General features: G+C 29.1%; 1 protein-coding gene across 1 annotated transcript; it reads right to left on the bottom strand.

The window, feature by feature from the left end:
• Positions 1-7,041: 7,041 nt before the first annotated feature.
• On the bottom strand, positions 7,042-11,976 carry LOC117913559 (WAT1-related protein At1g68170-like). Its single transcript, XM_034828557.1, has 7 exons — positions 11,697-11,976; positions 11,346-11,408; positions 10,956-11,072; positions 8,622-8,877; positions 8,359-8,514; positions 7,460-7,611; positions 7,042-7,375 (listed from the first exon to the last, which is right to left on the bottom strand). The coding sequence occupies exons 1-7, from the start codon at positions 11,891-11,893 to the stop codon at positions 7,231-7,233; spliced, it is 1,086 nt and encodes a 361-aa protein (XP_034684448.1). The 5' UTR covers positions 11,894-11,976; the 3' UTR covers positions 7,042-7,230.
• Between the last annotated feature and the right edge of the window lie 1,370 nt (positions 11,977-13,346).

The raw sequence follows: 13,346 nt of genomic DNA, 5'->3' as shown, positions 1-13,346 counted from the left end.
ATGATTTAATCCTAGCTAGATAAATAACATGAATTTTTTGTACTCCAAACTCAAAGTTTCAAGTTATTGATGACCAATAAAATGAGAGGAAATGTTGTTAGGATTGCACCATGGGAGAGGCTTTCAATTCCAAAATTTTGTTTGATGGATTCTAGGGAATTATATTAATTGAAATGAACATTTTTGTAACTACATTTGGTTGGTTGGATAAATAAAGATCTCGAATACCATATCCCACCAAAGGTAAGCATATCATTTTCAATAAGATATAAGATTTTTAAATATTATATTTGACAAAATATTTTATACTATCATAAAAAATCAATTGCATAGAATATAATCTAAAATATCATATTCCACTAAATAGGTAAGGTATCATTTTCAGTAAGATAAAAGATTTTTAAATATTAGATCCAATAAAATATGTAATACTATCATAAAAATTAATAAAAAAATATATTGCCTTTTTTTGTATGAACAATTGTATTATATGCCATTATTTGCTATTAAAAAGAATGAAACCTTTCTCATGTTTAGTATTATTGGGAAATTGCTCTACACTTTTTAATAATTTTTAATTCTTTATTGATAATATTCATGGTTATTTTAAAATTTATAAACAGAAAATATTACATTATGTTGATAGATATATAAAATAATATGTATATATTGGACATTTTATTAAACAATAAATACATTAGTATTATTTTAGGATATATTTAACATACTTTCCTAGTTCCTTTTTTTTTTCTTTTCTTTTTAGCAACAAATTTAATTTTTTTTAATGAAAATTTGTTGTTTTTTAAAATGAGTAATATAAAAAATAAAGAAAATCGGTGAGAGAATAAATTCATGATTCATGTGATATATATCATATCTCAATTTAGAATTATCATATGAGAGAAGATTTGAAAAAGAACATGATAGTATTTTTTTTGTTTATATAATATATCTTACAATTTATATTATTTTAGACATGTTTGATGGAACATAAGATATAAAAAGTGATATGATGTAATAACTTATTCTATCTATCTATTATCAATCAAACATAGGATAAGATACATATATTATCACATCTCTTATTTCTATCATATTATATCCAATTAATAAACATGCCATAATGATTTATATCATTTTATCCGACAAAGTTAACTAGTAAAACTTCACTTTTTTTTTTCATGTTCGGACTTATGTTTCGTACAATAGCTCATAATCTCTTATTCTACCTCATTTTTGAAAAACTAACTGATAAATAAAAATATTACCTCATGATAATGGCAAGGATAAATGTCATAGCTGGAACAAGATTAGCTATTGCTGATACATATGTTGCAGATGTTAAAGCCAAGCTCTCCGCAAAGAGATTTTGCCCTAATGATCCTCTAAATCAAAGTTTAAATAAGAAATTATAGTGAAATATATTCAAGACATGGTTGGTTGGTTAGATATAATATGTGATAAAATAAAATATGAAATAATAATATATCCCACCGTTTCATGTTTGGTTGATAATAATATATGAGAAATTGACATCACTAATCATATCCCATCTTCAACAAATTAACGTCGAATAGGGTAAGTAGTAAGATGCTGGATACCTAGGGATGGCAACGGGGCGGGTTCGGGGCGGGGCGCCCCCCTCCCAACCCCGCCTCGTTTATTTAAAGGAATTCCCATCCCCGTCCCATTTAAAAAATTATACGGGGCGGGGCGGGGCGGGCGGGTATGCTACATTCCCATACCGGCCCCGTTTAACTTTTTATATTTAATTTTAATTTTAATTTTTTTTAAATTACTTTAAATTTTTTTAATTATATTAAAATAAATATATTTTATAAATAATTAAATTATTATATTTTTTTTATAACTTATTTATTAAAAATAATTTATTATTATCTATATATTAAAAATAATAAAATAAAAATTAAATTAAATTAATTTTAAATTTTAATTTAATTTTAATTTTATATATAATCGGGGCGGGGCAATACCCGAACCCGCCCCGAACCTGCCCCGGGTTTCAAAAAAAATCTCAAACCCGTCCCATACCCGTTTAGGAAAATAATATCCCATCCCATTAGGGGCGGGGCGGGGCGGGTACCCGAAATGACCCGCCCCATTGCCATCCCTATGGATACCATATCCTATAAATTATAAATTTCATTTTCTTATTCATTTTTTTTATATTGTTTTTTCAATTTTTTATATTACTCGTTTCTTAAAATAAAAAATTTTGATTAAAAAATAAATTTATAATTAAAAAAACTAAAAAGATATGTATAAATTAAAATAATATTAATATAGGTATTAGTTCACATGATATTTAATATATATAAATTGTTTTAAATATTTAACAATATAATGTAACATTTTGTAAATTTATAAGTTTTAAATATTTTAATCATAAATATTATTCATAAAGAAATAAAAAAATTACTTAGTAAATTATAAATTATAGAGTTAACTTTTAAATAATACTAAACATATTTGATATTTTTTAATCGCAAATATTGGGATGTAACATAATTTTTATTTTAAAAAAATTATCCAACAATGAAAAACAATATGTTCTTTATTTATTTATTTATTTTTAAATAAACTAAATATAAGTATGATATTATATATTTTATTGAATACACTATCTTAAAATATTATGTTTATTTAATATAATATCTAAGAATATTATATTTGTTGGAAACAATATCTTAGCATTTATATATTTATCCCACCATATACATATTCTTTCCTATATAATAAACCAGCTTAAATACTTTGTACATGTCATAAGGAGTGAAAGATATTATTTACTCATAATACACGTCATAATTAGACATATGAAAGAAAAAGAATAATATTATTTCTTGGTAAGTTCTTTAAGGTTTTGTTAGATTATTGGAAACTTTGAGGGAAAATGTGAGGAAAAGAAAAATAAAAAGAAAGAAAAAATGAAAAAAGATAAAAAAGAGGTTTAAGTTAATAAATTATTTTTAGATCTTTTTTCAACTTCATTTTACTTATTTCCTTATAATATATAAATATTAAATAATTTAAAAATATATACATTTTTAATTCATTTTAATTATATTTGATTTTCCTTTTTATTTCTCATAATAAAACCAAATATGAAAACTATTTTCTAAAACATTTTTTTCCTTTTCTTAGCACTTTTTGGGACCAAACTTAGTTCAAGGTGATGTTTGTTTTTTTGGTTTTTTGCTAAAAGTAATTTGTTTTCAGAATTTAGATTGTTTGTTTTTCTATTTTTTCATGACTTATTATAAACTTTTTACTAAATAAAAAAACAAAAATACGTAGTTTTTTCTAAATATAAAAATAACATATTGATTTTTCTTTATTTTTTAATACTTAATATAAATAAAATACTATAAAAACAAACGACCTAATATTTAACATAAGGTTCTATTTAGAATCAAGTAAAAAAATAAACACCACCTAAGTTTTTAGGAAAATCAATCTTTATAAAGTCCTCACCAAACAAAAACAAAAAAGGGAAAATTAATGGTTCATCAGTTCTTACCCAAACAGGCCACAGAAAAACCCCTGGAAGAAGACCATCCATGTCATTCTTGGTCTACTATTCCTGTTCCAATTAAATAAAAAATATCTACTATAAATAAATATATATATATATATATATATATATATATATATATATATATATATATATATATACACACATGTATATCTCTCTCTGTGTACAAGGGTATTTTTCTGCTCACACTGAACCAATCAAATGCCCAGAAATTTTAAAATAAAATATGAATTTTTGTCACATAATTTCATGTAGCAATCTCTCATGTAATAAAAATCCAATCACCATTTGGAAGTATTTTTCCCTTTTTTCTTTCAACATTTTCTCTGCAACCAAACAGAATATAAAAAGTTAACCTACAGATATCCAATTATCGCTTTAGTGAAGACATGGCATGTTACAAGGAAAGAAAGGGAAAACCCGCATTACCCATCAAACAGAAGCAAATAATAAGATATACCATTCAAGGATCAAAGCAAGAGGAGCCATAGCAGCTGCAGCAAAGATATATCTGTAAGCCACCATAATCATGGTGTTCATGCCATCATTCTTAGCCAGTTTGTAGAAAATATTAATTGCTGAGATCGTTGCCTGAACCAAGACCATCACTGTGGCTGGCATTAGACTTTCAACAACGTGGCTCAACTTCCCACCCATTTGCAAGTGCTCTCTAGCATAGCTGTGGCAGCCTCTTCAGAATGACTTGCGATTTATAATCACTGAGAAAAAAAGGGTATCCATCCACTTTCCTTATTTAGAGGAATCCTCTGTTGCTGTTTCCTGAATTCCGATCTTACATCATTCTCAAAATCCAACACAAGTTGAGTAGATTTAGAGAAATAGGATAATAAATTATAACACATGCATGTATGTATACTTTCGAATGGTAGTTGGCTTTGTATCATATTGTTTTATATTAACCTATACGTGTATTTTTTTTTTAATCATTTTTAAGGTTATATCTTTTTATGTTGGGTTTTGAGGTATAAAATGGAAAATAAAAATAAAGTCATAATTTTAAAATAAAAATTAAAAAAAGGAAATAATTCATCTTTATATATTATATAAAGCATTAAAGGAAAAAAATAAAATAAAAAAGAAATGATTTCTATATGTAAAATATTACTAATATGAATAATCATGTTAATAACAATCATAACAGTAAATATAATATTAATAAGAATAATATTAGTACTATAAATAATATGAATAATATGGTATTAATATTAATAGTAATATATATATATATATATATGTTCTTATTGAGCTTAGGATGCAGTTAGGGTTACTATTTCTCACCCAAAGAAGCCTTGGAAAAAACCTTGGAAGAAGATCATCCATGTCAATGTTGGTCTAGTTTTCCTGTTTTACAAAAAAAACAAAACAAACAATATTTCATATATATATATATATTAGAACAATGCATTTGATTTAAAATTTTTAAAAAAATCAAGACAAAGAGCATGATTATTTAACATATTTGGATTAGAAAATATATATGGGGATAAAGAGAAAAAATAATAAAACAAACTAATTTATATTATTTGGTTGTTATGGAACTTCAAGTGAGAAAAGAAGCCCCATGATGGAACATGAGGAAAAGATTATAAAGTTTAGCATCTTCATATACAAATTCTCTCTACACGTGAATTATTGATGTTTTTATTTTCTTAGAATGATCAGTTGGGTACGTGGGTGTTTACATGTGGTGTGATATCATATTTTTCTTTGTGAATTAGGTTATTTCCATTTGTTTGTGGAACCATGCATCAAAGCTGCAGCAAACATAAATCTATAGGCGATCATAATCTTGAGACTCATACCACCAATGTTTTTACATATGCTTAAAAGATAGATTTTTCCAAAGCTTTGAGTACAATCATTACCATTGAACTTAAATAGATGCTAAGTTCGAAAACAAGTATTAACGTATCTACCTAGTGAAAATGCAACTAAAAGAAGAGAAAAAGAACACACTATGCAAGTCTAAAAGGGAAGACGAAGAAGCTAACTAATGAATTGGAGGTTGAGATGGTTGGAAAAGGTCCTAGGAAAGTTAAAGGAAGGTTCAAGATTAGAGAACTAGGCACGGAGAGATGCAAAAATAAGGGAAAGGAAGAAAAAGCTCATTTTGACATGGAAAAGGATGTCTCCAAATGATATTCGATACCAGGTGGTAATCGATAAATGAGGACTTTGTCCAAGCTATTGTCTACAAACTTTGATATTGCTTAAGGCTTATGAATGTTATAATTTTGAAGCCTGAAGCCCTTTATCAAAACAAATTGATACCAGAAACAAGTTTATTGAAATTGTGATAGAGCACCTAGAGAAGTCAAACCCCGGTCAGTTCTGTGTATCAATCACAGTCAACAGCCTCTAATAGAGAATTGATACCAGAAAGACTCGGTATAAAATTTTTTGACACTGATGCAAACGGCATATCTCCTTATTGATTTTTGGTAGAGAACTTCTCAAATGAAGATTCCATTATATAAATGGATCGATACCAATCCAATATCTCACTTAGTTTTCAATAAATACCTTTAAGAATTCATTTTCAGTTCCATTTCATGAAAATGGTATTTGTGGGGTTCGATTTGTGTTCATTTGGATGTGTTTGAGGTCATCACAAATGGGGAAGAACAAGAGGAATGGTGTTTTTGAAGAGGCAAATTTTCGATAGGAGGAAGGATCTTGATACCAGTTTTGAGAGCAACCCAATGGATTTTGTTAATTACTTGAAGAGAGGTCCTCTGTCGAATTTTCGATACCACAGTGATTAATCTACATAAAAATTAATATTTCTGTTAATGTCTTGTCAATTACGTTCCTTTCATGGTTAAATTCAATTTTTGGAATCTTACTTTAGAAATTTGTTGTGATGAAATTTCAACCCATCAACTTTTGACAAATTTTACTAAAATGTGCCCTACTGCATAGTGACATGTCAGATTTTGAGTAATCAATTGACAGTTTAGTGAAAATTTCATAGTGACATGTCAGATTTTGAGTAATCAATTGAAAGTTTACTGAAAATTTCTGATATAGAAAATTTGAAATGGCATGAATGAACTGGATGTTACAACAGGTCAATATGCTGTAAAGTATGGCACTCATTTTAATTTGGAGACCTATTTTTGTAGAGTTTATATTGAGTGAAATCATTCTATTTGTAAATTGTAACTAATGTCGATGTTGCATTGATATTATTAATGCATGGATGATAATTTGAATTGGTAGAGCTGCTTAGAACTATCAAACTCATCCGCCAGCTATAGTTGGCATATATAGCTTAACTATTTGACTATAACATATGGACATAATCAGAAAACTAGGACAACAATTGGATGAAACATTTGCAATGTCCTCCTGAAAAATATGTAGGCAAAAGAAGTTCATGACATCGTCCACAAGAAACTTATCATAGAAATAACTTTGAACATAATTGAAAAGTTCATAAGAAAGAAGCAACTTTAGACGCATATTATCTTAATTTCTGTGACACAAAATCTAGCTATTGCATCCAGTCTGGTTGCTTTATCTACATATTGTGCTAAACATATCAATATAACACTGTCTATGTACCATGATAGTTGTAGACAGCACATGCACCAGCTCCTTGGCTATCCTATTGGCTGAAAAAATAAAGGTAGCGGCCTAGGATCACCAAATTAAGGTTCTACAGCAGCAATATCTCTGGATTCTGATTCTTTAGAGCTTTTAAATGCATTGAGTTGGGTCGTTGTCATCATCTCCTTGCTTTTTCCCCATAGCACGCTGTATAAGCCCAGGATGATAAACACAGCTCCTAACATGCTATTGCATGTGCATACAATGAATTAATATAAAAACAGACAAAATTTTCGTTAACGGTAAAATTGAGTAGGTATTTATTCAAACCTTCCCACATGTAGCTTCTCCTCTAGCATCAGTGAGCCAGCAATGGCGACTACAACAAGCAATAATGGGTAAAAAGAAGATATAAACAATGCTCCCCTTCTGCGTGCAACCCAGGTCATTAGTGCAACCATCAACCCAGAGCCTACCACTCCCTGTAATATAACCACTAGTTACATCTCAGAAACATCTGCTTAAAATCAGCATGTGATGGGGACCATATTAGAATGAGATTTTGGTTTTTATATTAATATTTGTTCTCAAATATTAGAGCACAACATATCAACTTAATCTTGCTTTTCATAATTAGAATATAAATGCTTCCTTAATAAATTAAAAATTATATATAATCATTTCATGCAGTTAACGAATGTGTATAATTTATTTGAAAATCTTATGCTAATATATGTATAGATATGATAAGTTCGATGAATTGCTTAGTTGAAATAGTGTTGGGGTATACACAATGCTATGTCAAGTAATATATACGAATTATTTGCTTTGAAGAAGCCGTTGAAGAGGGGCCGGTCTGACCACAAAATCTTTATTCCTCTAGTGATCCGCATTCCTTAAATTTTAAAACATAGCATAAACTTAACATAATCGATATGTTTAAATTGCTTATTTTCATTCTTTGTGCATGTGAACCTATCTCATCTATACTATATTTATAAGCAAACATGTATTCTTCAACTCTATCTCATACTTTAAAATTAATGCAACATCTTGCATGAATAACCTTATTCAGGATTAAAATTTTGAAATTTCTCATGAAGTGTAGGCATAAACAACCTTCAACTTTTCACCTAAGAATCAATACGTTTTATAATGTTTTATGTTAGTAAATACCTATTTACTTGTATTACCTTACAAATTAATAATATTTGAAAGAAGGATCTTACAGTATAAACAACAGTGACAAGTCTGATATTCCAACCAAGCTTCCATGCAGACCAATCCCTTTCAGTGCAAAGGGCATATACAACTGATTGGATGGACGCACAAATGGACATAAGAGCAGTAGCAGAGTAAGATGGATATACCATACTCAACTTAGCCTGTTAAGATACAAAAGACAAAAAGGAAAAATAAAAATGGTCTTTCTAAGTGGGTAAAGGGTAATTTTAGTGTTTAAAGATTAAAATTAATCTCAAAACAAGATCACCTGAAGTATCATCCAGATTGCCATAGACACAGCACTGGCAACACCTAAAAATCCGCCCAATGCTTGATTGCCAGAAGACGACTGCTGTGAAACTGTCATGTCATGATGATGATGATGTAGCAAGTTGATGTTTGTTGACCATATATTCATCTCTACTCCTTTGTAAAATGTGAGAATCATTGCACCACCTATGCTTAATATCGTGCCCAACACCTTAGCTTTTCCTACATTTGTTCTAATTGCCAAACTCTCCATCCTAAAAATAAGATTGTCATAGCTTAGGCTTTATTTCTTAGTAAGCACTAAGACAAACTTGTACGTGAAGCCAATATTTAATAAAATTAAAATCTTAGATATCAAAAATTAAATTTTTTTAAAAAACATTAACAAAGTCGCTAAAGTTGCATCCAAATAATAGAGTTTTTATTCCAAAATTTAGAATAGTCCTTTTATTTTTGAAACCCATTAGGGAAAATTAAAATAGAAATTTTAGTAAACTCTTACAGCTTTAAAATACGTTTACATGGTTAACAAAAACCCATACATATGTAGTGTGAATAACTTTTTATTGATTAAGGAAACTCATACATATATAGTGTCAAAGAACTTTTTCCTCTATTTCCTTCCCCTCATATAGACACAACATTCTCGTTGTATTCCATAAGGACAGACAAAAACACACATTAAGGTTGAAGATTGACTTTGATATTATTTGTAACAATTCATTCCCTCCCATGTATATATTATTTGTCCAAAGCTTAATATGTCATTATAGTTTAAAATTGTGTCTACAAGGTTGAGAGAAATCCATGTATATATACTTTTCCTCTTATTTGATGTAGGATATCGAATTATATCAAAAGAAAAAAAATGTTGAAGTTTTTCATACAAGTTTTTAGTATTAAATGTATGATAATTGCAAAAGATGTTTTTACACATCATTTCCAAGATATCCAAGATTTAGTCATTGCAATATAGACTCTCCTTATGGTTATGGGAATTAGCGTTACAATCACGATTCATTCTTCTTATGGCTACATTTGGTCGATAGGATATGATGAAATAAGATATGTATATCATACGATATTATATCCTATTGGGTAGGAAATGCATATCCTTAGATATTATATATAATACATATAATATTTTAAGGTAGCATATCAAATGAGATATATTATGTTATACTTATATTTAGTTTGTAAAACAAACAAAATAAAATATATATCATTTTTCAATGTTTAAAATAAATATTATATTGAATTCTAATATTTTCTATTTAAAAAAATATAAAATTTTGCTTCCATTTAACAATATTCATGATTAAAATATTTAAAATTTATAAATAATTTTTTTATATTATGTTATTTAATATATATATATATATATCTTAGATGATACACATATTAATATTATTTTATAAAATATTTTACAAATATTTTTTTAGTTCTTTTTAAAACTATAAATTTAATTTTATAATAAAAAATTTTATTTTAGAAAACAAGTAATAAAAAATTGATAAAAAAAAAAAAAAAAACATAAGATACATGAGATATGTATATCCTATCTCTTAGCTTAAGATTAACATATTTCATATAAAAAAGAGGGTGGATAATACATCCCACCATTTATTCTATATCATATTTGGTTAAACATATGATAAGATTAGTGAAAAAATAACTTATCATATTCCATAATTACCCAAACATGAGATATGATATGTTATTCCATTTCTTATTGTATACCTTACTATATCCAACCAACCAAACATAACCTATGATAAATATTAGGGAGAACCCTTTGTTGAGAAATGAATTTAATTGATTCCTCAAATCAATAATAATTTTTATACTAAATTTTGATGGATGAAGGATTAGGCGAGTTATTATTCTTCTCAATCTAATACTAGCTGTAGGTGGTCTTAATTTTTTCCCTATCCAATTGATTCATAACCAATTTTTCTTGGTACAACTGTATAATAATTTTTCTTCATTCATAACCAATTTCTTATTCCCATACCACGTGTTGTGCGGTGCTCCATCTATATATATACATGATGAAGAAAGGGAAGAGATGGAAAGGGAAGTAAAGACAAGGAAAAAGTACATTTCATACATAGATGACTTAGGCTCTTGGTCAAAACATTTGCCTTCCCATCAAACTACAAGTGGTTGAGGTTGTTGCCTATGAGTGTATGTACTTATTAAGTCATTATTGATTTTGCTTACAAAAAGCACACTAATCTTTAGTTCAAATTAATTATGCTAATTTTTAAAATTTTAAAGAAAAACATGAAAGAATATTTGTTAGAACAAAGAAAAAAAAAGAAGAAAATACCTTAAGATAATAGCCATAACAAATGTCATAGCAGGAATAAGATTAGTCATTGCTGCTACAAATGTTGCAGATGTTAAAGCCAAACTCTCAGCATATAAATTGTGGCTTAATGATCCTCTGAAAAGTAAAATAATAAATTGTAAGTAATGTTTTTATACATCCCAAGCAGTAAAATATAATAAATTAAAGAATACTCTGGTATGGAAATTATTGTTCTATGCTTGATTGCCATAAGAAAGAGATCATAGTACGTAAAAGAGATAGCCACTCTATATGTTATCATTCTTTAAATTTTATTTGATATCTAGAATCTTTCTTTAGATTTAGAAGAAGTTTCATAATATATATATAGGCAAATTGAGCATATGCATGCAAATTATTATTTCTTACCCAAATATGCCTAAGAAGAAACTTAGAATGAAAATCCTTCTTGTCAATTTCGGTCTACTCTTCCTGTTAAAGAAAAATAAATAAAAAATATATCAGAAATAGAGTACATATCCATCACCCAAAATTGTGATGATCCTGAGAATTTTTAATTCTAACCTCTTAGGTCTTACTTTTAATTTATAAATATCTTGCTCTTGGTCCTTTTGAAGACATCCAATAAGTTATAACCATTCTAAAGGAAGAGGGAAATAAAAACTCGACCTTAAAGTAAATTTTAATTTATGAACCCTGATGAAAAATGTTAAAATAAAGAAAAAAAATTTAAAAATATATATAATAAAAGTTAATTACCATTCTAATATTAGAGCAAGGGGAACCATTGAAGCGGCAGCAAACATCATTCGATAGGCGACCATAATCTTCACGCTCATGCCATCATTCGTAGCCAATTTATAGAAAATATTTATTCCACCAAATGCGATCTGAATTATCACCATTACCATGACTGGTTTCAGCCCTTCCAAAAGCTTACTGAACGTCCCGGCCATGTAATATCTCAACACTGGGTACTTGTGTATTGCAAGAGCTTTAGATAGTTGGGTTGTCTATAACTGAAGCCAAATGACTCTATTTATAGACGGAGACTCTTTGTTTAGAGTGGTGGAACAGAACATGGAATCACTCATGGTGCTTGTGGACTAGATATAGACATGGCACAATAAAGTATTGAGTAGCTGACATGGAGTGAAGTGGAGAGTTATATATTTTGATATTTCGGAGAACATTCCAAATTGTTAGATTATAGGGAATCAACCCAGATGCTTTAGGATTTGCTTCATCACTCCTTCCCTCACATGTAACACAGATGTGTTCAATTGCGTAAGATAAGTGACACATGTTGAAGTCCTTACTAGTCACGCCACCAATTACGAAATCATGAAAGGCAATCACTTTGGCCTCTGAAGTTACTTAGAACATGCCTTCGTTTCAGACGGCAATAACCACACTTTCATGGGTTGGATTGCCAATTCGATTACGGGCCTTAGAGGTGACAAAAAGGAGGTGGGCAAAAAAGAAGGAGAAAAAGCGGTTTGATGTTAGGAAATTATTAAATGAACCTAGTCCATCAAGTGAAGGTGGCTTCAAATTTCCAATCTCCTTTTAGACTTACTTGCATGTGCTATTGTGGAACTTCTTTGGGCGTAACGTTGCTTGATGGAGAGATGGGTAGGATGGTAGGTCCTAATGGCTTTGTTTGGTGGGAGGCATGGGCAGGGGGAGTAGGTCCAATATGCAAAGGAGTACCCAATCCATTTTGATCTTGTGCTTTCTAACATAAACCCATAAAATTGGTTTTATTTATTTATTTGTTTATTTGTTTTTGAATATATGGTGGGACATTGTCAAATAATTTTTTATTAAATTGTCTAGTATTTTGAATTACCGCCAAATTCCCCCAACTAGTATTAATGAATCACACTAATGAGAAAAGTATAACCATCATATAAGACCCTTCTTTCAATGAATAAAACGCTTCATTTGAATGTGAAGCAAACCCAACCTTGTAGCAGTAGTCACCTATTCACTCAACTCCCTCTCAAATCCATTCTTTGAATGTCAAATGCTGCCAACATCCTAGCGCCTATTCACTCGCACCGTTAAAAACCACACCATTCTTATGGTAGTCTGTCCAATACATTGTTGTCGGAGGACAAAAAAGAGCCCGACCATCAGGTTGGGCTGGGGGGCCACTTCACTAGCCAAAAATGCATTTGAACTCTTTCGGGTCTTTCAACTGCACCTACCTTTTAGATCACTACCAGCGCCTGAATAAAGGAGGCTTCTGTACATCCTTGGCCTATCTAACACCCAAATACAATACTAATGCAGCACTCGGGTTTATAATAAAAACTAAAAATTATGGTCAGTTCTCCATAGCTGGCTGGTCTCTTTCCATTAATTCTCTCTTGCTCAATTCTATTAACTTGAGCTAATTAAGCC

The sequence above is a fragment of the Vitis riparia genome, chromosome 4, assembly GCF_004353265.1.
Source record: "Vitis riparia cultivar Riparia Gloire de Montpellier isolate 1030 chromosome 4, EGFV_Vit.rip_1.0, whole genome shotgun sequence".
NCBI lineage: Eukaryota > Viridiplantae > Streptophyta > Magnoliopsida > Vitales > Vitaceae > Vitis > Vitis riparia.
This window is presented reverse-complemented; position numbering and strand designations above follow the sequence as displayed.